The 26695-nt window shown below is 38.5% G+C and overlaps 1 protein-coding gene across 11 annotated transcripts in view; it reads left to right on the top strand.

The window, feature by feature from the left end:
• The window catches only part of Pclo (piccolo (presynaptic cytomatrix protein)), a 358568-nt gene that overhangs the window by 263407 nt on the left and 68466 nt on the right, over positions 1-26695 (top strand). For 8 of the 11 annotated variants that reach the window (XM_039108295.2, XM_039108291.2, XM_063286638.1 and 5 more), the window contains exons 14-17: positions 4196-4246; positions 6411-6535; positions 10330-10356; positions 26323-26416. In XM_039108295.2, the coding sequence (XP_038964223.1) occupies positions 4196-4246; positions 6411-6535; positions 10330-10356; positions 26323-26416 (297 nt within the window). The remainder of the gene's footprint in view (positions 1-4195; positions 4247-6410; positions 6536-10329; positions 10357-26322; positions 26417-26695) is intronic. The other 3 variants (XM_063286636.1, XM_063286639.1, XM_063286640.1) reach the window with 1 other exon arrangement.

Genomic DNA, 26695 nt, shown 5'->3' with positions numbered 1-26695 from the left:
AGCCTGAGCTATTTTAAAAATCTACATGAATGGAGCTCAGGAACCTAGGCTTTGTAACTTCTCTAACTATATGTGGTCTGCCTTAAAGTTTAAAGCTTATAGATGAAAAGATTCTAGGCCACAGTGAGTGGGTATAAAGAGAGCAAGGACACCTAGGCTGGTAGGATCAGAAGAGGTGGTGATTAAGAACCAATTTAGAAAGGAAGGAGTTTCCATTCCAAGAAGAAAACACAACCAAAAAAGCCTTTCAGATTCAGAAGACTACAAGTCTCCCTTCCCTCCTTGCTTCCTTTTCCATTCCAATCTTTAACAATAACAATTATTATTATTATTATTATTATTATTATTATTATTATTATTATTATTATTATTATTATTATATAAAAATAAATAATCATTCCTTCGGTGTTTGTAGGTAAATCTCCATGATTTGTCTGATTTGTACTTGTTTGATGACTGGGGCTTGGGGAAACTATTTATTTATTTATTTATTTATTTATTTATTTATTTACTTATTTAGAGCTGACCAATTGATATTTCTTTGTTTTTGATAAATATCTATTTAGGATGACGGTCTAATTTTTACAGTTATTTCATTAGTGGTGTTGTTTTTGACATTCCATGTGTTAGGGAAACTAGGTGTCATGTATGTTTTGCTGATGTTCTCTGTTCTGAAGGCTGTGTCTACTTGTGCTGTTTGCTCCCTCAGCTGTGCAGAAGCTTGTGTGTTCAGTTTAATTTCATTTGTCAGTTTTATCTTTCTCTGCCTGTTAACCTGGGGCCACAGACAAGTCTCTCCCCAGGCCACTGTTGAGCATTGCTCCTACATTTAAGTGATTACGTGTATATGACTGCTGGCTCACTAACTAATGAGTTTTAAAAATCATATAAAGATACATAGAATTATTTATTTTCTATAGTTGAAAATCATTTTGATATTCACTCTGAAAAGGATATATTTTATTAAGTTCTCAGCTAGTAACTCTCACATAATGTACACGTGAAACACAACAGAATTTCACTATCCTTGATTTAACAATACAATCCGCAAGCAAAATATAAATTATTCTGTTGCTCTTTTGCTTTAGGTAACTCAGTGTACAGTTTTGTCTTGAAATGTTTTAGCATAGAATTCTAACCCATCAGTCTTTGTTTTTAATCTTTAAAATCTGGATTTTTTCCTAAATGGTAATGTAATCATTTAACTGAAGTACTTACTGATCTTATGTGTTCTTATGAGAAAGAAATTTGCTGTCATGATATCCTCAAAACTTCAGTAGAACCTTGTAGAAAGAAGTCTCAGACATTTGAAGTTGAATTAGTTGTTTGAAGATAATATATTTGGACCTATTATGATGGGAGGTGATGAAAGATAAGCAGATGAAGCTACAAAATAGAATAAAATATTTAATATACAATAGAATAAGACTGTGGAAAAAGAGATGATAAAATTAAAAGCAAACAAAGTTTTTATATCAAAGTCCAAAGAAATAGGTAAGACAGTGCTATTTATGATAAAATTAGGGCTAAACAATTTAATAAGTATCTGCATCCTAAATCCTAAGGTGTAGGGCTCTGGCGCTGCGAGAGGCTTCTCCATGGTGATCTCTGGCCAGGGTAGGTAGGTTCAGGCGAGGGGGAGAAAACTCAGGCAGAGAGGGCTGAGCCCGCAGGAGACTGACTAGCTGGCGAGGAGTGCAGGGGAGCTTCTGGCAACAATTTCGAGGAGAGCAGATCTCTTCCCCAAGTAGCGATATTATGACTCTTATGATAGAATCTCTCTCAGATGATGGAATAATTCGTACACACCTGTAATTCTGAAAACAATACTTAAATACAGTTTATTGGATGGGTCAGGGTCTGACAGCAGGTACTTTATATTGGTTTGGCCTAAAACATTGAGAAGACCTCATCTACATATTTGGAGGCGTGGTCCTGCTTCTATGATTGATCTGTCTTGGGCCTATGTAAACTGTGGCCACATCCTCACCTGTGGAGAAGGGGTTCAGGGCATTGCCCTATGTGACTGATCTATCTTGAGCCTATATAACTGGTAGTCATGTCCTCACCTGTGGAGGAGAGGCTTGAGGCATTGCCCTATATGACCGGTCCGTCTCAAACCTCTCTACCGGGGGTCTGTGGGGAGCGCAGCTACATGAGGTCCTGATATCCTGGGAAAATGGGAATGCACCTGACATCCCTTTAGGGTCTCCTGGGGACTTGACCTATCTTGACCAGGAATCAGGGTACCTTTCACAGCCTGCTGCCCCACACGTAAAATTAAAAATGTTGTTTCTAAATCTTTCTTTCTAGCTTTTCCAGGTATATGTATGGCACATGCGCACCTGATGAGCAACTCCTCAAACTCTGCACAGTAGCACCCCATTACCTGGTCTAGAGTACCAGCTCACTGGCCTTCCTGAAGTACATGCTTTCGTACAACAGTTAACAGAATCAACATCAAAAGTCATGACCCAGTCGAACGGAGTATAGGTGTCTCTAGACTTGAAATCCAACTCCTGCAACCTGATAATTTTCACAATATCCAATATGCATATGCCATTTATACCCCAAAATTTAAAATGTCTGTCTTCATAGCAGAACTCCAGGAGACTATAAAAAAACACATAAGTTTATTTCCCTCTCAAATCTGATTTATTTTTTAATGGATCAGGGATATTTGATGAAAGAGCCCCAGTAGGTTTTGTTGTGGTGGTGGTGTCTGTTGTTGCTGTTGTTGTTGTTTCAATGAATAAACACTTACAGGCATTTGCATGGAACTTTTTTACCATTTAGTTTTCTTGTTTTATTAATTTAAAATAGAATACATATTAAACAAATATGGTTGTTTAACAGCAAGCAGTTATCCCTTTGAAGCCCAGCATAGTTTCAATGTTAACAGTTAGCATACACTGTGAGTTAAACTATTGAAAGATATGAATTTGAACACGTGTAATTCTCTCGATTTCATCGTGGGTTGATTTAATTTTATTTTTGGTAGCTTTTAGAACAAGATTTTAAATGTTTTTTTCTTTTTTACTGTGCTCAGTCTATAATAAAACTGTATTTTAAAAGTAACTAAATGTTTGAGATATTGCTCTATGGTTAAGAGCACTGACTGCTCTTTCAGAGGTCCTGATCTGATGCCCTATTCTGGTGTCTAAAGACAGCAACAGTACACTTATATAAATAAAATGAATAAATCTTTTTAAAAATGTAACTTAACAAGTATTCAAAGATACTACAATGAATATTGAAGTTTTCTATTCAATTACTAAGACAAAGTCAGCTTTGTATACTCATGAATAGATAGGAATGATGTGTACAGGTGACTGCTGCTCCACCAAGTGCCATATTTCATCATATCCTAACACTCTGTGATAGACTTGGGACCAGAGACATTATTTTTACATATATAAAAAATATAATGGAAATGCAATAAGTTCATTAGCAAGCATTTATTGAGGAACATGATTAGTTTACAAAATTTTAATTTCCTTAGCTATTAATTTATTTTGAGATAGAGTTTTACTGTACAGAATTAGATGGCCAGAAACTCACTATCTAGACCATGCTGGCCTTCACTTCACAGTGGTCCACTCACCTCTGCCACCTAAGTGCTGGGATTCAGGGAATGTGACACAAGGCCTGGTCGCTAGATCACTTTCTTATCCCCTTTGAAAGATATGTTTGCAGTGTTATGAGGAAAATGAAAAGTATCTGAAAAGATAAATATTAGTTAAAATCTCCTCACAGGAAAAGTTGTTTGGGTGCTTAACTGTGCAGGGAGCTAGAAGGAGAAAAGCAAAGACCATGACTTTCATCCCAGCTGCTACATTCCTAGGGAATTCTATGTAAACATTGTTTCATTCCATGTAGCTCTTTGAAATCTCTAAATACTTAAGCAAAATGCTTTAAACTCAAGGTATTCATTTTATTTAAATAATTGAAAATGCTGCTGACATAAAATCATGGCTTCAAAGCAGGTTTTTCAAAATGAAAAATAGGTTTGTATGTCCTAAAATTAAACAACTATGAGAATTGTACGTCGGTACTCTAATTCTGAAGCAACAAAGTGGATGAAATTATTTTGCAGGCAGTATGCTATAACCAGTAAAAGTTAATTTCAAAAGACAGCAACAGGAGAACAGGTACAAGGCTTTGTTAATGTAACATGTGGTCTTCAATGTTTCAGCCTACTGATGCGACCAAGGCTGCCTCTCACCCAATTACAGGAGAGATTCAGGTATGGAAAGCTTCTCCTGTCATTTTTCTGTCATCTGTTTGTTTTGTTTTAGCATTTGTCTATTGAATTTCTAGCAGCCTGTCTGGAGCTTTCATTTTCTACCACCTGTACAAAATTATATAGGCAATACGATGTTATAGTGTGGTGTGTAAATGTGTGTGTGCATGGAAACCAGGCGTAGCTTTGAAATTCCAGACCGAAGGGTACTTGGTCAGTACTTCAATGATAGTGTACTTGAGTGTGCTTTACACGCAGCTTCTCCTTCCAAAAAGCTTGAGGGCCATTTCTTCAAGGTATATTAACCAAGTAATGTCTTTTGTTAAGTCAATGATTTCCAACTGATAAACAACTATTCTAGGGAAGATATTGTCCTACTGTAGGTCATAAGAGCTTTGTTTTTGTAAGACTGATTGAAAGAATCTTGACTGGAAAATAGAATAAAAAGTACAGACAAATTTCAGCTTTAGTTCTGTATATAGCTCTATATTTGAATATTGCATTATCACAGTTTCTATCTGGGCAGGAGTCACAGTAAAACAGTTTTAAAATTTGCGTTGGGGTAATACCAAAATGTAATTTAAAGTAGATGAGAAATATCATAACATAGGAAGAATTAACACAGGACAAATCAGCTACTGGGAGACAGCAAGGTTCCCGTAAGGAAAATCGGGTATGTCTCCGATTTAATGCAAAAGTAGATATTCACATAGAACTTATAGAGTAGTAGAGATACAAGGAACAGTGTGTGGCTTGCAGCAGTAACACCAAGAAAGTTGTTGCACTCAGAATCAAGCAAGGGGGGTTGGGGATTTAGCTCAGTGGTAGAGCGCTTGCCTAGGAAGTGCAAGGCCCTGGGTTTGGTCCCCAGCTCCAAGAAAAAAAAAAAAAAAAAAAAGAACCAGAATCAAGCAAGGGCAGAATCAGCTTTGAGATGATGTGTTTCCAGGAAGAACTTTGAATACAAGCAGATGGGAATTACCCCTCACGTAGTATAGCAGAGTTGTAGAGTAAGAGGCAGAGTGACATGAGGGGTGGGGAACCGGGGGAGGGGTCGTGGTGGTAATAATGCAAGGACTGGAAAACCAGGGAAATGACTGCACGCACAGACAAAAGCTAAAGCGAGGCAGTAAAATGCAGAGGGGTGTTCCAGGGCACCTCTCCTGGAAGGAACTGTGGGGTTGGACCCCCACTTACTGTGCACTCCTGATCTTGCTGTTCCTCTGCTAGCTGCCAATGTTGAGAAGAGCTTTCACCAGATCTGTCATTCAACATTCCAGAGGCAACACAGGAAATACTTGAACTATTGATTCTTAATAGTTTTCTCCTACCACGTTTTTAACTTCTTACCTTTAGACTGATGGTTACTGTTCTCTGTTTGGTTTGATGTTCTCTTGTTGACTCTCTTTGTCTTATCCTTCAGTAGTGAAACTTAATTCCGGAGTTGAAACTTACCCTGATACAATACCTCTGAACAGTTTACAGTGGTTCTCAACCTTCCAAATGCTGTGACCTTAAATTCAGTTCCTCGTGTGGAACTGAAAGTATTTTTATGGCTACTTCACAGCTGTAATTACTGTTGTGAATTGTAGTGTAAACATTGTTGGAGATAGAGGTTTGCCAAATGGATTGGCGGAACTGCACAGGCTGAGAACCACTGAGTTCAAATGTTTTCTCTCTCTCTCTCTCTCTCTCTCTCTCTCTCTCTCTCTCTCTCTCTCTCTCTCTGTCTGTCTCTCTTTCCATAAGGGAAATTGTTCTGTAATTCTCTTTCTTTGTTTTTAATTTTTAATTTTATTTTGTTTCAGCTATTGCACCACCTGTTATGTGGCAAAGCCTTATTGCAATGGTACACATAAGAATAGTAAGCATAAAGATGTGGGCTCTATAATGCATATTTAGTGTATGATTTTTCTTCTAACTGAACTATAGCTAGGCCAAAGCTCTTCACTGTGCAGAGTCCAGTAAAGATGAACAGCATGTTTATTACAAATCCAGATATGCCTAAGACCTTCTAGTTAAATTGGGCATTAACAGTTTAGTTTCAAATAAAATTGAGATGAGGAAGATAATTTCTTATAAAACATTAAAGAATTAGTGAAGTATTAATTGATACTATGTCATTTGTGGTTTTTTTTTTCATGGAATTGTTTTCTACACTTTAAAGCTTCAAATCAACTACGATCTTGGAAATCTTATAATACATATCCTTCAAGCAAGAAACCTAGTCCCCAGAGACAACAATGGCTACTCTGACCCGTTTGTTAAGGTGTACCTACTTCCAGGGAGAGGGTAAGTACAAGGCACTGTTTTCTAAGAGTTTCAGCTCAGGTTCTAGACAATCTGGATAGTATCTTCCATTCTTTAATTTACGAGTCTAACCTGGATTGCTCTTACACTGTCTTTAGCTTATTTTTGCCACCATATTCTTCTCTAATTAGTAGATAAGGTTGAATTAAAATTTAAATTAAGTTATCAATGGTTCTCTGAGTGCAGTGGTCATAATAAAGTCTCCATGCGAGCAAGCAGCAGTTTGATTGTTGAAAAGCATTCATGTACCAAGCAGACAGATTGTAACTCTAAAATCACTTAAGAAAATTGTGGCAGATTTTAAAGACTAACATGTCGTAAATGTAAATTTTAATGTAAATACATGTAGCAAAATAATATTGCAGTTTTATTTTAAATCTTAGCTAGTTCCCAAATAATGACACAAAGAGACCAAGATTTAATTCAAGCTTCAGCTCAATATCTGAGCAGTCAATTGATCTATCTTAATCCCCTAAACTAATCTGCCTACCTCCTAGGCAAATACTTGAATTTAGGGCCTTCCATGCTTCAGCTGAGCTCTCATGGGCTCCTTTTGACTCCCTGCCCTACCATCACCACCCCTGATCCCCTCCCTTCATCCTTCCTTTGACTGGCAGAAGTTCCAGCCTATTCTCTCTTCTGCCCAACTATTGGGTGATCAGCTTTTATTGACAAGGCAGAGAATAGATGGTAAGAATTGTGTTTACAAACTTAAGACTGCAGATTCTTGTCATAAGCATTACAATGCTGTATCCGGATTGAAACAAGATAGGAGGACAGAGAAATTAGCACTTGAATAACACAAGAATAACCTTTACACTGTGCACAAAAACATTATGCCTCAGCTTGTCTCCCTAAATTCTCTAGAAAATCAACTTTATTTGCTGTTTATTTTTACAACCAGATACCCCAGAGTTCCCAGGGACTAAACCACCAACAAAAGAGTACACATGGAGGGAACCATGGCTCCAGCCACATATGTAGCAGAGGATGGCCTTGTCAAGAATCAATGAGAGGAGATCCCCTTGGCCCTGTGAAGGGTCAATCCCCCTCCCCATCCCCCCCTGTAGGAAAGAGATGGGAGGGAGTGGGTGAATGGGAACACTGTCATAGAGGCAGGGGGAGGGGGAATGGGTTAGGGGTTTACAGAGGGGAACCTGGGAAAGGGGATAACATTTGAAATGTAAGTAAAGAAAATATCCAATTAAAACAAAAAGGACATTTCTAGGAGGTAGAGAGGAAACTCAGTGGCATAGTCCTTACCAAGCACAAATGAAGCCATGAGTTCAATGTGTACAATGTGTACAGGAGCACAAGTGGACATGTGTGCACTCACACATCCATACACAAACCCACACTCTCAAAAGGTGAGAGTTGCCTTCAACTCTGTGGTTGAGGGAAAAATAAATTTTGAGCTTCACCTAAAGGCAGAAGGATAGATTGGAGGACTGTTCAGTCTGCTCTTTCAGAATAAAGAACGTCTTCTAGGATGTCATGCTGGAAATCCTGTTATCTTTTCTAGTGCTGATAAATACAAGTGAGCAGAACTTGAAAAGCTGAGTATCTGCTGGCATGTTACTATGATCATTTTCACTCTGTGTCACTTTTCTCTTGGATCACCTTAGCCAGTGCACCCGTGTCATTTTGTTATCCATGAAATGATGTTTGTCAGAAAGGCTATAAATCCCTGGTCTATAGGGTGACCAAAAAAAGTGCACTGGGCTTTGGGTCTAACTTCATGGCAGAGTATGTGTTTAACATAACTCAGTCTCTCATTCCCTAGCACCAAATAAATGGTATGTGTCCTTTAATGATGTATAATAACTAATTTCATAATTAATGCTAATACCAATGTTCTGATATATCAATGAGTACTTGAAAACACTAGTTTTCAAAACAGAAACCTCTACAAATCATTATGCTTTATCTAAGCTATTTTTTAAAAGATTTATTCATTTATTTTATGTGAGTACACTGTAGCTGTCTCCAGACACACCAGAAGAGGGCATCAGATCTCTTAAAAAATGGTTGTGAGCCACCATGTGTGTGTGTAGTTGCTGGGATTTGAACTCAGGACCTCTGGAAGAGCAGTCAATGCTCTTAAATACTGAGCCATCTCTCCAGCCCTATCTAAGTTATTTATATTACCCATGTTAGTGTGCTGCAACCATGAGTACTAAACAAATGAAGATGTGTTGAGAAGATTTCTCAGCTAATAGGAACACTGGTTTAATTTTTCATTAATGTGGGAGCAACACTTGAGTACCAATTTTTGCTTGGAATCTTTTAAGTAAAGCACAGAAGCAGAGAGAGTAGTGCAGTAGCAAGCCACCCTTCATCTTCAGAAGTTTTTACTTACTAGCCAATTAGAGGTCACATGTCCTCTTACACACTTCCTGCCCCTACACTATTTTGAAAGAAAGCTAGCAATTTTAAGTTGGATAAGAACCTAATTGATGCTTGTGGAGCACGCTACCAATCCACAACAAATGTTTCTAAGTACACATCAAACATTCCTCAGAAACACATTATGTGCTGCAAAGCGCCAACAGATTTAAAAGCAAACAAACACTATGGAAGTGTTTTCCGAGCGTGAGGTTTTGCCTGAAGAGGGGCCATATTAGATTATGCACTGCTGTGAATCTGCTGTTCGATCATTAAGTCGCCGCCAGCAGGTTCCAATGTCTTTGATATCCTGTTTTACTGAGAGCACAATCATAATTTTTAGTTTGTCAATAGAGAGAAATCAGATGATGCAGAGGCAGTTTGCCACAAATGTGTATAGGCTCTGGCTTCATACCTTTGCTGCAAGAGTTCCTTTTTACAAAGTTAGATCTAATATTACTTTCTTAAGCATTGTTAAATCATCAATAATTCTATGTAAAATCAATAAAATAGCCACATACCCCAGGAAAGATAATCTTATTTAAATTAATTAGTGAGTTTTGTTACATTTGTATGTGTTATGATCATAAAGAACTTTGCAGACATAATTGAAGGTATGAATTTTTTGTTGGATTTTTTTAAATTTACATTTCAAATATTATTCCCTTACAATGAAAAAGAGTTATGTGCTTGTATATACAATCCGGCCACATCTTTTTTTTTGGGGGGGGGCAATGACAAAAATAACAAGCAAATATTAAAACAATTTTTTATTTTGATTTTTTTCATGACAATTTTTGTTTTAAATGGAAAATTATTCCTGAGGACTTGTCTGTGTTTTTAAATGGATTGATTTATTTTCCATCTTCCATAACAGTAGTGTTATCTTTTATCTTTATCTTTTACAAGAATATGTACAGTTATGCACTGAGTGGTTGAGTTGGAAAGTTGCAAAGCTGAATAAGCAGAACAGATAGACGGGTAACCTGAATACTTCAGACTGTTCTATACTACTTAGTTGCAAAAGACTGAAATACATATAATGAAATGGACAGCGAATGCACACCTACTACTCTCACTGTCATATCACCTTCTTCCAACTATCCCTCATAAGGCGGGATCCAGCTCTTAGGTGGCTAACATGCTGGATTCCTAGCCTGTCATTAATTTATCACTAATTACCAAATATGCAAAAGGGATTCATTAGACATGTGAGTATTGTTTGCCGTAGTTCTAAGATTACCTTCCGCCTCAAGTCCGTTGCAGTCTATGACTTGCTTCTGTGATTGCTAATCTTATATTTCCTGCCTAATTCTACTCTTAACGTTTTTCTTCCTGTCTTTCCCTCTTTCCTGTTGTATGCTTCACTCTGGCTTCTGGAATCAATGCAGTCAAGTCATGGTTGTCCAGAATGCAAGGTACAGTCAGTTCTCCTTCTGTGTCAACTATTCTGTTATGTCTAGAGTTGCACTCGGTGTGTTTCTTAAGTACATAGACCAATGCTTCAACCTGGGCTGTAACTTTTATTTTTCTCTAAAGAAATGTCTGTTCAATTAGGCCTAGAGCAAACCGTTCTGACCAATGTGCAGGACACAGAAAAATAGAAAACATTAGTAACAGAAAGGAAAGATAAGGACATTTCACCCTAAAATTGAACTTAACTGCAGTTTTCACTTGTATTCTGTGTGCTGAATCTCAATTACCTGCTTATGTGTGATAATCTCAGCCTAAGTTGTCCTCATTTTCTATTACAAATGCAGAAATGGCAAGTTGTTTTTTAAGTGAATTTGTGGACTAGTCTAAGTTCTGTTTCTTACTTTAAATATAATGTCAGAAATCTTTCCTTCTTTGCCATTGTAATGTTTTCATGGCTTTACGTCTTCTCTTGCACAAATGACTGGAAGGCAAATACCAGCTTATTATGATGTATGAGTAATCACATAGTCACTCTTCTTTGACTCTAGTAGGAGGGAACTTCTCTGATTCATTACAGGCTGCATCACTATCCTACCAACCAAGACTACCTCTCAAGACATAACCCAGAATATCCTACGGCTCATCCCCCGCTGCCCTATAAAATTAGTGTGTCATTTAACTGGAGAGACTCATGTATAGGTTTAGAATTTTCAAAACCTACTTTAACTGGGGTTCTTAAATGCTTAAACTTCCCCTCTATCCCACAGACCAAAGGTAGGAAGAAAGATGGTTAACAGGACAAGGGACAAGGGGTGTGGACCTGTTTAGTAGTAGTTCTTTGGGGTGATTCCAAATATGAGTCAACAGCAGCAGTCAGTCTAATTGGCAAACACCCAATGTGAATTAGTAGCAGAGGCACAATCCAGAAGAAACCAAGAGGTTCAATTCCATGGAGCAGCAAGAGGAAGCCAAAACTCAATGGGAAGTGAAGACCAGCCATGTGCTGCAAGAGTACTCTGTCTGTTGGGCTCTACTTATCGTCTTTCAAGGCATCACACGTCCTCTCATGTCTGTCTCAGCAAAGCATCCTCTCTTGTGTCTGCTTCAGCAAAACCCCCTCATACAAGACAGCTTTGAGAAAAACAGCACATGATACAACTGAGTCTCCAAAGAAACCAGAAGTTTCCATTTCACTCATGTATCATCTTTACTAATAGGATAGTGAGGATTTTAGACTCAACCATATTATAAATGTTGCAGCATTTGTTTTGTGTGTGTATCATTACAGTATGACATTTTTATTAATTCTGGAAAGCTATGTCCCAAAATAGACTATCTCTGATTTTTAAAGACATAAATATTTATATGCAACACTAGGATCTATCATCATATCCTTACTACTACTCAGAAGCTTTAGGCCTTACAGCCACATCATTAACAACCTGTGAACATAGACACGGGGGTAGTAAGCTTTCTCTTGTGGACATCATCTGAGCGTCTTGGGCTGATTTGTGGATTTAGTTCCATTTCACAGAGATTGTTATAGTTCAGAATGTGCATTGTCAAGCTCCTTACTCAGAATCTCCCTGCATTTTTTCTAAGGAACCTGCCAGGGTGGTGGTTTTCTGCGTTCAACTTACAGGACAGCACATTTAGGTACTGTTTGTGATGACTGAATGAGCCTAGTATATTATGATTGCAAATTAGAAGGTTAAGAAGCCAAGTTGCCATCCATATATCATTTTCATTGTATCTTTGAGAACTATCGATGTGAGAGTGAATTGAAATGACCATGGAAGTCACTAAATGGAGACCTTAAGAACCTGGCTTTGAATTTCAGCATTGTGACTTAGAAGCCATGAGTTATTCTAGAACTGTGTTCCCTTCCAAATTAATAATAATAATAACCTCCTTCATGGTACATGTGTGTGTATATGTGTTATGTGTGTGAATGTGTGTGTATGCTATGCTTAGTGATAAGCCAAAAGTGGGAATCATAGTTTCTGATACATAATAATCAGTAAGTTATAGTTGTTATTATTACTTCTGATAATAGTAGACAAGGACAGAAGATAAGCAGATAAGAGACAGAAAGTATATGTAACTACTAAGTTATGCAAAATACTTTTACAGTAACATCAAGAAAGACAAATAACTATTCTTCAATAAAAAATGTAATGTATTAAAAATAATACAACAAGAGATGTAGAGATTACTCAGCAGGTAAAAAAACAGGCTGCTCCTCCTAAGACCTGAATTCAGTTGCCATCACCCTCATGATGGCTCACAACTTCCTCTAACACCAGTCCCAGGGCCCAACATCTGCTTCTAGCGTGTGTGTACATTAAGCATACAAGTGTTACACAGGCATAAACGCAGGCCAAACACTCATACACATAAAATTTAAAATAATAAAAATGAATAAAATGATGAAAGTCCCATTGCCCTAATAAACCCACGCTGGTCCAGTTTTATCGCCTCTTTTTTCATTGCGTTGTCTACAGTTCATCTAAATATACGCATGCACTATGGAAGGGGTGAGGTCAGGTGAGACAGAGATGAAAGGAAAGCCAAGGAAAGATGACAAACACCCTATGGCCTTGAGCATGCAACTGTGATATGGGGTGATAGCCACAAAAGAGGAATGGACATAACTGAAAAGTCCCCCACTTTTCTCTCGTCACCCTGTTGGGCAAACTGCAGTTTTCTCATTAATGAGATTTTGCTATGCTTGTAACAAATCTTAATTATCATTATAACTGCAAGTACAGTGACTGGCCAGGATTCTTTAAACACATTTGTTAGCATACAAGTGTTGTCATTGGAATATGATATCCAAACCGGACTCTATTTTGAAAGCTTTAAAAAGCTATTGTAACCGTGGATTTTTTTTCTTCTTTTATTTATTCTTTTCTCATATAATACATCATGACCCGTGTTTCCTACCTCCACTGCTCCTAGCCCTGGTTCCAAACTCATGTTTTAAAATGAAATTGCCATATTCACTTGATGAACAGATTTTTATTTGCCCATTTTTACACATCTTTGTGATTATTTTTTTTTTATTTACTTGAGTATTTCTTATATACATTTCGAGTGTTAGTCCCTTTCCCGGTTTCCGGGCAAACATCCCCCTCCCCCCTCCCCTTCCTTATGGGTGTTCCCCTCCCAACCCTCCCCCCATTGCCGCCCTCCCCCCATAGACTAGTTCACTGGGGGTTCAGTCTTAGCAGGACCCAGGGCTTCCCCTTCCACTGGTGCTCTTACTAGGCTATTCATTGCTACCTATGGGGTCAGAGTCCAGGGTCAGTCCATGTATAGTCTTTAGGTAGTGGCTTAGTCCCTGGAAGCTCTGGTTGCTTGGAATTGTTGTACTTTTGGGGTCTCGAGCCCCTTCAAGCTCTTCCAGTTCTTTCTCTGATTCCTTCAATAGGGGACCTATTCTCAGTTCAGTGGTTTGCTGCTGGCATTCGCCTCTATATTTGCTGTATTCTGGCTGTGTCTCTCAGGAGCGATCTACATCCGGCTCCTGTCGGTCTGCACTTCTTTGCTTCATCCATCTTGTCTAATTGGGTGGCTGTATATGTATGGGCCACATGTGGGGCAGGCTCTGAATGGGTGTTCCTTCAGTCTCTGTTTTAATCTTTGCCTCTCCCTTCCCTGCCAAGGGTATTCTTTTTCCTCATTTAAAGAAGGAGTGAAGCATTCACATTTTGATCATCCGTCTTGAGTTTCGTTTGTTCTAGGGATCTAGGGTAATTCAAGCATTTGGGCTAATAGCCACTTATCAATGAGTGCATACCATGTATGTCTTTCTGTGATTGGGTTAGCTCACTCAGGATGATATTTTCCAGTTCCAACCATTTGCCTACGAATTTCATAAACTCGTTGTTTTTGATAGCTGAGTAATATTCCATTGTGTAGATGTACCACATTTTCTGTATCCATTCCTCTGTTGAAGGGCATCTGGGTTCTTTCCATTTTCTGGCTATTATAAATAAGGCTGCGATGAACATAGTGGAGCACGTGTCTCTTTTATATGTTGAGGCATCTTTTGGGTATATGCCCAAGAGAGGTATAGCTGGATCCTCAGGCAGTTCAATGTCCAATTTTCTGAGGAACCTCCAGACTGATTTCCAGAATGGTTTTACCAGTCTGCAATCCCACCAACAATGGAGGAGTGTTCCTCTTTCTCCACATCCTCGCCAGCATCTGCTGTCACCTGAGTTTTTGATCTTAGCCAATCGCACTGGTGTGAGGTGAAATCTCAGGGTTGTTTTGATTTGCATTTCCCTTATGACTAAAGATGTTGAACATTTCTTTAGGTGTTTCTCAGCCATTCGGCATTCCTCAGCTGTGAATTCTTTGTTTAGCTCTGAACCCCATTTTTTAATAGGGTTATTTGTTTCCCTGCGGTCTAACTTCTTGAGTTCTTTGTATATTTTGGAAATAAGGCCTCTATCTGTTGTAGGATTGGTAAAGATCTTTTCCCAATCTGTTGGTTGTCGTTTTGTCCTAACCACAGTGTCCTTTGCCTTACAGAAGCTTTGCAGTTTTATGAGATCCCATTTGTCGATTCTTGATCTTAGAGCATAAGCCATTGGTGTTTTGTTCAGGAAATTTTTTCCAGTGCCCATGTGTTCCAGATGCTTCCCTAGTTTTTCTTCTATTAGTTTGAGTGTGTCTGGTTTGATGTGGAGGTCCTTGATCCACTTGGACTTAAGCTTTGTACAGGGTGATAAGGATGGATCGATCTGCATTCTTCTACATGTTGCCCTCCAGTTGAACCAGCACCATTTGCTGAAAATGCTATCTTTTTTCCATTGGATGGTTTTGGCTCCTTTGTCAAAAATCAAGTGACCATAGGTGTGTGGGTTCATTTCTGGGTCTTCAATTCTATTCCATTGGTCTATCTGTCTGTCTCTGTACCAATACCATGCAGTTTTTATCACTATTGCTCTGTAATACTGCTTGAGTTCAGGGATAGTGATTCCCCCTGAAGTCCTTTTATTGTTGAGGATAGCTTTAGCTATCCTGGGTTTTTTGTTATTCCAGATGAATTTGCAAATTGTTCTGTCTAACTCTTTGAAGAATTGGATTGGTATTTTGATGGGGATTGCATTGAATCTGTAGATTGCTTTTGGTAAAATGGCCATTTTTACCATATTAATCCTGCCAATCCATGAGCATGGGAGATCTTTCCATCTTCTGAGGTCTTCTTCAATTTCTTTCCTCAGTGTCTTGAAGTTCTTATTGTACAGATCTTTTACTTGCTTGGTTAAAGTCACACCGAGGTACTTTATATTATTTGGGTCTATTATGAAGGGTGTCGTTTCCCTAATTTCTTTCTCGGCTTGTTTCTCTTTTGTATAGAGGAAGGCAACTGATTTATTTGAGTTAATTTTATACCCAGCCACTTTGCTGAAGTTGTTTATCAGCTTTAGTAGTTCTCTGGTGGAACTTTTGGGATCACTTAAATATACTATCATGTCGTCTGCAAATAGTGATATTTTGACCTCTTCTTTTCCGATCTGTATCCCTTTGATCTCCTTTTGTTGTCTGATTGCTCTGGCTAGAACTTAAAGAACTATATTGAATAAGTAGGGAGAGAGTGGGCAGCCTTGTCTAGTCCCTGATTTTAGTGGGATTGCTTCAAGTTTCTCTCCATTTAGTTTAATGTTAGCAACTGGTTTGCTGTATATGGCTTTTACTATGTTTAGGTATGGGCCTTGAATTCCTATTCTTTCCAGGACTTTTATCATGAAGGGGTGTTGAATTTTGTCAAATGCTTTCTCAGCATCTAATGAAATGATCATGTGGTTCTGTTCTTTCAGTTTGTTTATATAATGGATCACGTTGATGGTTTTCCGTATATTAAACCATCCCTGCATGCCTGGGATGAAGCCTACTTGATCATGGTGGATGATTGTTTTGATGTGCTCTTGAATTCGGTTTGCCAGAATTTTATTGAGTATTTTTGCGTCGATATTCATAAGGGAAATTGGTCTGAAGTTCTCTTTCTTTGTTGTGTCTTTGTGTGGTTTAGGTATAAGAGTAATTGTGGCTTCATAGAAGGAATTCGGTAGGGCTCCATCTGTTTCAATTTTGTGGAATAGTTTGGATAATATTGGTATGAGGTCTTCTATGAAGGTTTGATAGAATTCTGCACTAAACCCATCTGGACCTGGGCTCTTTTTGGTTGGGAGACCTTTAATGACTGCTTCTATTTCCTTAGGAGTTATGGGGTTGTTTAACTGGTTTATCTGTTCCTGATTTAACTTCGATACCTGGTATCTGTCTAGGAAATTGTCCATTTCCTGAAGATTTTCAAATTTTGTTGAATATAGGTTTTTATAGTAAGATCTGATGATTTTTTGAATTTCCTCTGAATCTGTAGTTATGTCTCCCTTTTCATTTCTGATTTTGTTAATTTGGACACACTCTCTGTGTCCTCTCGTTAGTCTGGCTAAGGGTTTATCTATCTTGTTGATTTTCTCAAAGAACCAACTTTTGGTTCTGTTGATTCTTTCTATGGTCCTTTTTGTTTCTACTTGGTTGATTTCAGCTCTGAGTTTGATTATTTCCTGCCTTCTACTCCTCCTGGGTGTATTTGCTTCTTTTTGTTCTAGAGCTTTTAGGTGTGCTGTCAATCTGCTGACATATGCTCTTTCCTGTTTCTTTCTGCAGGCACTCAGCGCTATGAGTTTTCCTCTTAGCACAGCTTTCATTGTGTCCCATAAGTTTGAGTATGTTGTATCTTCATTTTCATTAAATTCTAAAAAGTTTTTAATTTCTTTCTTTATTTCTTCCTTGACCAGGTTATCATTGAGTAGAGCATTGTTCAATTTCCACGTATATGTGGGCATTCTTCCTTTATTGTTATTGAAGACCAGTTTTAGGCCGTGGTGGTCCGATAGCACGCATGGGATTATTTCTATCTTTCTGTACCTGTTGAGGCCCGTTTTTTGACCAATTATATGGTCAATTTTGGAGAAAGTACCATGAGGAGCTGAGAAGAAGGTATATCCTTTTGCTTTAGGATAGAATGTTCTATAAATATCCGTTAAGTCCATTTGGCTCATGACTTCTCTTAGTCTGTCGACATCACTGTTTAATTTCTGTTTCCATGATCTGTCCATTGATGAGAGTGGGGTGTTGAAATCTCCCACTATTATTGTGTGAGGTGCAATGTGTGTTTTGAGCTTTAGTAAGGTTTCTTTTACATATGTAGGTGCCCTTGTATTTGGGGCATAGATATTTAGGATTGAGAGTTCATCTTGGTTGATTTTTCCTTTGATGAATATGAAGTGTCCTTCCTTATCTTTTTTGATGACTTTTAGTTGGAAATTGATTTTATTTGATATTAGAATGGCTACTCCAGCTTGCTTCTTCTGACCATTTGCTTGGAAAGTTGTTTTCCAGCCTTTCACTCTGAGATAGTGTCTGTCTTTGTCTCTGAGGTGTGTTTCCTGTAGGCAGCAGAATGCAGGGTCCTCGTTGCGTATCCAGTTTTTTAATCTATGTCTTTTTATTGGGGAGTTGAGGCCATTGATATTGAGAGATATTAAGGAATAGTGATTATTGCTTCCCGTTATATTCATATTTGATGTGAGGTTATGTTTGTGTGCTTTCATTCTCTTTGTTTTGTTGCCAAGACGATTAGTTTCTTGCTTCTTCTAGGGTATAGCTTGCCTCCTTATGTTGGGCTTTACCATTTATTATCCTTTGTAGTACTGGATTTGTAGAAAGATATTGTGTAAATTTGGTTTTGTCATGGAATATCTTGGTTTCTCCATCAATGTTAATTGAGAGTTTTGCTGGATACAGTAATCTGGGCTGGCATTTGTGTTCTCTTAGGGTCTGTATAACATCAGTCCAGGATCTTCTGGCCTTCATAGTTTCTGGCGAGAAGTCTGGTGTGATTCTGATAGGTCTCCCTTTATATGTTACTTGACCTTTTTCCCTTACTGCTTTTAATATTCTTTCTTTATTTTGTGCGTTTGGTGTTTTGACAATTATGTGACGGGAGGTGTTTCTTTTCTGGTCCAATCTATTTGGAGTTCTGTAGGCTTCCTGTATGTCTATGGGTATCTCTTTTTTTAGGTTAGGGAAGTTTTCTTCTATGATTTTGTTGAAGATATTTACTGGTCCTTTGAGCTGGGAGTCTTCACTCTCTTCTATACCTATTATCCTTAGGTTTGATCTTCTCATTGAGTCCTGGATTTCCTGTATGTTTTGGACCAGTAGCTTTTTCCGCTTTACATTATCTTTGACAGTTGAGTCAATGATTTCTATGGAATCTTCTGCTCCTGAGATTCTCTCTTCCATCTCTTGTATTCTGTTGGTGAAGCTTGTATCTACAGCTCCTTGTCTCTTCTTTTGGTTTTCTATATCCAGGGTTGTTTCCATGTGTTCTTTCTTGATTGCTTCTATTTCCATTTTTAATTCCTTCAACTGTTTGATTGTGTTTTCCTGGAATTCTTTCAGGGATTTTTGCGATTCCTCTCTGTAGGCTTTTACTTGTTTATTAATGTTTTCCTGTGCTTCCCTAAGTGTGTTCAGGTCTTTCCTGAAGTCCTGCAGCATCATGATCAAATATGATTTTGAAACTAGATTTTGCTTTTCTGGTGTGTTTGGATATTCCATGTTTGTTTTGGTGGGAGAATTGGGCTCCGATGATGGCATGTAGTCTTGGTTTCTGTTGCTTGGGTTCCTGCGCTTGCCTCTCGCCATCAGATTATCTCTAGTGTTACTTTGTTCTGCTATTTCTGACAGTGGCTAGACTGTCCTATAAGCCTGTGTGTCAGGAGTGCTGTAGACCTGTTTTCCTCTCTTTCAGTCAGTTATGGGGACAGAGTGTTCTGCTTTCTGGCGTGTAGTTTTTCCTCTCTACAGGTCTTCAGCTGTTCCTGTGGGCCTGTGTCTTGAGTTCACCAGGCAGCTTTCTTGCAGCAGAAAATTTGGTCTTACCTGTGGTCCCGAGGCTCAGGTTTGCTCGTGGGGTGCTGTCCAGGGGCTCTCTGCAGCGGCAGCAACCAGGAAGACCTGTGCCGCCCCTTCCGGGAGCTTCAGTGCACCAGGGTTCCAGATGGTCTTTGGCTTTTTCCTCTGGCGTCCGAGATGTGTGTGCAGGGAGCAGTCTCTTCTGGTTTCCCAGGCCTGTCTGCCTCTCTGAAGGTTTAGCTCTCCCTCCCACGGGATTTGGGTGCAGAGAACTGTTTATCCGGTCTGTTTCCTTCAGGGTCCGGCGGTGTCTCTGGCAGGGGTCCTGCCGCTCCTGGGCCCTCCCCGACGGGAGCCCAGAGGCCTTATACAGTTTCCTCTTGGGCCAGGGATGTGGGCAGGGGTGAGCAGTGTTGGTGGTCTCTTCCGCTCTGCAGCCTCAGGAGTGCCCACCTGACCAGGCGGTTGGGTCTCTCTCTCACCGGGTCTGGGAGCAGAGAGCTGCTGATCTTTGTGATTATTTAACACGACCTAATTGCCATGATGTGACATCATTAATGTACTCCACCCTCTAACAAGAAAGGCAAAGGAGAAGACCTCTTTTTCCCCCTCAGATTCAATTTATGCTTGCACCCCAGAACCCCAGTTTAGCTGTCCATGCTTGGGAATGCAGAGACTTTGGAAAGCTTTTTTAATTGTGATAATTTATCAACTGTATAAAGTTTCAGCACAGCTTTACAGTATCATGCACAGGATAAGCAGAAAGTGTACACAGGTGTTTAAAAGGGAAGGCTTTATGTGTCGAGCTTTGCAGTTCAGGAAATATAAAGCAATTAAATTATGGAGGAGGGTCCCATGTTCAAGGTCACCCTGGGATACATAATAGCATGCTGCCTGCAGACTAATTAATTAACTGAAGGAAGGAAATAAGTCAAACCAGAAAAGATCTGCTAGCAGATTGCTTTGATTCATAAAATGAGGTGATCAAAGCTGTGACAAGGACACAAGACCTGCAGCGCATAATCAAAAGCCCAGCAAAGGTCTCTCAGGAATTCTCACCCTAGCTGAGAAGCTGGTGCTAGCAATAGATGCTGGGCACCAGAGAGTCAGCTTTTCTCAGGTATAAGCCTTGTGGGGCTACCCATGTTCTGATAGATGGCTCTCCATGCATAGACATAAAGGGAACACTGAATGAACTCCATGGCTTTAGAAAAAAACAAAGAAAACATAAATTTTGGAGAGAGAAGAGTGGAGAGGGGAGGAATTGAAGAGGAGGGAATGTGAGTTAATCAAAGATTTAATCAAAACACATACTCTCCCTCTCTCTCCCTCCCTCTCCCTCCCTCCCCCCCCTCTGTCTGTCTCTCTGTGTCTCTCTGTGTCTCTCTGTGTCTCTGTCTCTGTCTCTCTCTCTATATATATATATATATACATATATATATATATATATATATATATATATATTTTGAAATTCTTAAATAATAAAAATGGTGTTAGCCTGGCACTGGTGGCCCTTGCCTCTAGTCTCAACACCTGGGAGCAGAGGGAGGTAGATCTCTGAGTTCGAGGGCAGCCTGATCTACAGAGAGAGTTACAGGCCAACCAGAGCTACACCGAGAAACCCTGTCTCAAAAGAAGAAAACAAGTTTTTTAGCTTTGTGTTTTGTTGACTGTGGAATGTAGTCTGTAGGAAAGCCTCCTATTGGCCTCTGTTGTTGGGTGTGGCAAGCAGGGATACTGCTACCCTAGCAGCCAAGACTCCAACCTATCATTAACTATCACTTAAATCTACCACAATTCAACTGAGGACAGGATTTGGCTGGAAGTGGTGGTGAGTGCATGTGATTCCAATGCTCTGGAGATCAGGGGATAAACACTGAGAGGCAGAACATGTTTTTGTTTTCTGGGGGAGGGGAAGCTAGGTTTTTTTGTTTGTGTTTTTTTTAACTCTACATCAAGAGGATATTTTCACTAAAGAGGGTTAATTAGGTCCTGAGGCTACTGATACAGAACAAGATGAGTAGTCCCAGGAAAGACATACCAGACAGAGAAAGTAAAGGAAACCTTGAAGCATATTCCTTTCTTCTAGAGCCTCAAAACATTTTTAGGCAAGATCATAATCCAGAGTCCAATCATGAAGGACGTAGACACAAGGTGGGGCACTAGAGAAGCAAAGAGTGAGCAAAAGTGTGAAGAGGATGAGCTGAAGACGCTGGTCTCAGACAGCCAAAGAGGAAGCTCAGTTCATAATAAAAGCAAGAGAATATGATCCAAAGATGACTCCACTAAGACAGAAAACACAATGACAAAGAACATCCTTCTAATAAATAAGGGAGCAAGTAAACCCATCTGGAAATGAAGATAGCGCACAGAACAGAAGTCATCCTGAGGAAGAAGTCACTCAACATCTGCATCTCACCATGAAAGTCTCCACAAAGAGAGAAGAAGTCTCAGTCCAGGGATAGGGATCAAAATAGTCTCAACCCAGAATCAGAAACAAGAATCCGAGATCTAGAAGCAAGGCTGGAAAATAATGGATGAGAATGCATTCAATCAGGATCCAGACACAAGCTCAGAACTAGAAAATGTGCCAAGATGGGAATGGAAAGAAGAGATTTGGAGAGTCAAGAAGATTAGCTGAAGCCTAATAGGACACCCAGTCAAAAAGAAAGTGACAGACACCTAGGAAACCTGAGATTGAAAGGTGAAAGAAATTACAAGAACAACAAGAGCATATTGCAATATATATATATATATATATATATATATATATATATATATATTAAAAAATAAATGAAACCAGTGGCTTCACAGTTGCAGACTCTGGAGTTCTGCTCTGAGCACTGCTGTGCTGGTATGGGAACACAAATGATCCCTCAGCTAGCTCCCAAAGCTTTTAAAAAAGGTCCATGCTTGCTAATGCCCAGGCAGAGCTGTGCAGAGCTGTGCACAGCTACCAGCTGCTGTTTCCTGAGCAAGAAGAAGGTGGAGAGGCTCCATCAAGAAAGAAGGCAACAAATCCTAGACCGCTGGAGTGAGGACACTCAGTTCTAGAAACAAGGAGCAGACTATCGATGTAGGGAGTTACGGGATTTAAGAGTGGAGATGAAGTCGGCTGTAGCTCGGGTGATGAAAAAATGCTGCAAGACTTTGAAGCAAATAAGTTTTTCGCATCTTGGTGCTCGGTATGAAATGGCAGGATCACAAATCCACACACAAAGAATGGGTTTCGGCTGCACATCTTCAATACATGGAATGAGTGCAGTCCCAAATGCGAACATTTTAGGATTTGATAGACTTATACTTATTTAATGCCTTTGCTTACTAAATAGCTAGCATCATAAGTTACATGGGTGTTACATTTTTGTTCATTTAAAAATATGATTTTGTTTTATGAATATCAGACAGTGATACTGGTGATAATGTTTGCAAAAGAGGTTCAACTCACTTCCATTTAACTTGGCAGGACTTTAGAAGCAGAATTCTTGTTAATTCATGAACTCTATATCTCAAATATATATTTGAAAATAAGTATAAATAAATATAAGTTTCAGGTGGCATAAAACCTCATACATAGATTTTTCTTGTGTCTGATGTCCTGTGTACTTTTGTGCATCAGCTTGTACAGTTATTTTCATCTATTAATCCATGAAAGAAATATTATGCAGATCCTTTGTAGAACATCACAAAGCAGACAAGCTGGGTAATGATAATAAAAATGATTTTCCCCAACAAAAAATAAAGCTGTGGAAAAGGGTTTGAATCTGAACAGAATTGGAGGATCATATTCAATAAGACCATGATACTCTATTAATATAATTTTTAATCTGTGCCAGCTTAGATGACTTCTGTCTCTGTTAACAGATAAATAAATGCCTTTAATATTCATCCCCATTGTAACAGAATTTACATACCCCATGCCATTCGGAATATCTCCGTGCAGCTCTAACCATGTTCTAATCTCTTCTGTTGTAATAACAACTAGTATTATATGAAAATTAAGGTGTAGGAACTCTGTATTAGGGAGACAAAGTGCATGGTTTGGCTAATAAAGTCTACAAAGAAAACAGATGGCCAAGTGATGTTTCTGGATAGGTTCCATAAGTGAATTTCATAGAACACACTTAAGAGTAAAGAATAGGAACTTTTCATACTTATATCCTGATCCTAACACCTCATATGCATGCAGCCTTACTAGGACAACTTAATTCCTCTAAAGCTTAGAGCCTAAGCTTCAATTCTTCTTAGCTATTAAATGAGATAATAAGTGAAGCCTGTTCTCTAAGGAAGCCTTTAAGATTCAGTGGGTTAACACATACAAAGCAGTTTGAACTCTGCCTGCCTAGGAAGCAGTCAGAACCTAAGGTGACTTATTATTTCAGTGTGATTAGGAGCTGCTTTTCAATACAAAAACAATATATAATCCTAATTATACCACCACTACAGTTGACCTTCATGATAGAGATGCATGGTTTCTGATAGAGAAGTGGTATTTAATAGTTTTTCTAGCTGTAGAAGTGACAAGAAGTACCAAATGTAGATGTGAAATTTTTAGAATTTGTTCATATTTTATGGACTGATGACACCCAGGGATTGGAAAATGGCAGCATTATAACTGGTTGTAGTTTAAGACATAGCTGTAATTTAATTAAAGAGCATGCTTGCATTTGACTTTATGCCTGTCTGAAAATTATATATATATATATATATATATTCAGTATTTTAGAACTTTGATAAGTAATATTGCTTGTTATCATCAAATTTTGTATCTTATATTTGCTGTGGTAGTCCCTTGATTCCACCTCTTCAATACCTAAGTCCACGTCACACAGAAATGTAAAACTCTCTAAGTCTGCTCGGCTTAAGTGCACCAGACTAGTAGAGGAACATTCCCTCTATTCGGCAGTGTCGGGTGATAACTGTAAAGTGTTCACATTGATTGTTCCCACACCATCATAAAAAAAAAAAAAAAGACAAAGAGACATACCATGCCCAGAAATTTCCAGTTTTGGGAATCAGAACCTTTCAAGTTTACTGAAAGTTACACCTTAAAAAGGCCTATGCTGGGCAGTTATCATCTGAACATTCAGTTATTTCATTTGTTTTTACAATAGAAGATATATCACGTGTACAATTGGAGTCCTTAAAACCACTACCTTGTCCACCTGGGATATTAGCTAGATGGAATTTAATATTTATACCTCCTAAAGTTTTCCTGTGATGTTGACATTTATGTCTTACGTGCAAGCATATAAATTAATTTATACTATTATTTAAAATGATCTTAAACTCACATGATAGGTTTACTTCGACCTGTTTATCTTTCTACAAAACTTTAAACAAAAAACATTTTCAAGATTTTGATTAAATTTATCCTGTTGCTTAATATTTTTTGGTTGAATGTACAAGCATTATTTATTCATTTATTAATTTAACATAAATAATATTGTGATAAATATTCTTAAATACATTTCTTTTGTACATGTGAGAGAAATTCTCTGGGATAAAAGCAGTATTATGGAAAACTGAAAAACTCTGGGTGCATGTATAATATCTTAAACTTCACTAAATATTGATAAAGTTATGGGCAAAATATATGTATAACCTCATAACCTCCTGGTAATTCTGATTGTTAAAATCATTTTGTAAGCATTTCTTCCAAAGCATCTATACTTTATCTTGAATGGCATTCATCAAATCCTGTTCTTCTTTTCGTATACTCAAATAAGATGTTTAGAATGAGGGAACACTAGAATCACTTCATCATGTCTGACATGTGAGGTTTGGTGAGACACAAACGCCATGGCTCAAATTTCACAACCTATTACATTACGGCTTTCAGAAATCACCATGTTCAAGATTATTCACAGAATAATAGCATGCAAGTCTCCTGGAGTGAGAGGGGTATGGATTCTTGGCTGTCTTTAAGGAAAGGTAATTTGTAATTTTTAGACAAGTATCAGGACGTCCTCGTAAATAAATGGCACCTACCAGAAATAAAATGTTTAGTCAATGAGATGTGAACTAAGGTGGAAATCCAGGAAAAAACAAAGTTAAGGAAAGGCTTTGCCTGTGAGATCACCATCTGCTAAGCAGAGATAGCAGTCAGCTGTTCCCTAGTCCAGCCATTGGCCCATGCTAGCTGTCCATATGCTGCTGAACTTAATTTGTACATGTTTTTAGTATAAGTTGTTAAATGTATAGTATGCATTTAATTTCTAATTACTCGGAGGCCATGGAAGAATTAGGGGTTTATTGAAATGGCTCAAATTGCAATGAATGAATTAACCTTAATTTTGACATAAACTAGTGGCACAAGACGTTCGAACCTGCTTTATAACTCTTGTAAATGCCATACTTTAGAGGGAATTTCAAATGTCCCTTTGGGGAAGATTTGAAATCTCACGTCGTAAGAACCATTTGTCTTCCTTTTCTCTGTAAATGTGATTACTGCCTTATTCTTACTTTCTTTCTCAAAATCAAAACAAAACAGAGTCTAATGTGGCCCAAGTTGGGTCCAAACCAGCTATGCAGCTGAGGGATCAGAACTCAGGCAACCACCAGCTAATGGTCACATCACACCCACGTTCCACAGCAGCCTTCTCTCAATATCACTATGTTTTATGGGGTAAAAGACAATTTTGCTTTGCTGACAGGATTGGAGGTAAAACTCTTAGAAGGTTCGAGGCTATATTATTATTTAGGAAGCAAAAAGATATCAATGTTATATATAGTTAATGTAAACATCTCCCACACTCAGGAAAAGGTAATAGTATGCTTCAAATGCTCAGGACTTTCTTTAAGAGCATACTCAGTACTGCGAGCAAAACTCCAGACAGCCCATGTATTTCCCAACTGTCATGGTGTGTTCAGTTTAAGATTGAATTCCAAACTGGAAGGTGAAATGGCCTCACAGTGATGTGAGGCCAAAGACCTGGCAAACGCTATGTGTCCTTCAGTTTGAGTGTGACGTGATCAGTTAAGGTAAAAATGCCAAAATAACTTTTTCTTCTCTTCCAATTTAGTGCTGAGTACAAGAGAAGGACAAAATATGTCCAGAAAAGTCTTAATCCTGAGTGGAATCAAACAGTAATTTATAAAAGTATTTCCATGGAGCAGGTATGTAGTGACTGTTACGCAGACGACCACTGTGTGATGTGAGTGCGGTGATGACAGTATTGTGGAGGACTCAGGGTCTACATCAAGGTTTTCCAAACACAGCACGAGTTCGTTAAAGACACATGAGAAACCTATGCAGCGGTAATGGCTGAGTGGAGTTCAAAGGTAAGGTAAAGCAGACAAAGTAGCCAAAACAGGAACTGATAGTTTACTGAAATGAGAATCCTAGAACAATTTACAGCTTAAAACTTTCAATAAACCAAGTCAGATTTACAAGTT

This window comes from Rattus norvegicus, chromosome 4 (genome assembly GCF_036323735.1).
Source record: "Rattus norvegicus strain BN/NHsdMcwi chromosome 4, GRCr8, whole genome shotgun sequence".
Lineage (NCBI taxonomy): Eukaryota > Metazoa > Chordata > Mammalia > Rodentia > Muridae > Rattus > Rattus norvegicus.
This window is presented reverse-complemented; position numbering and strand designations above follow the sequence as displayed.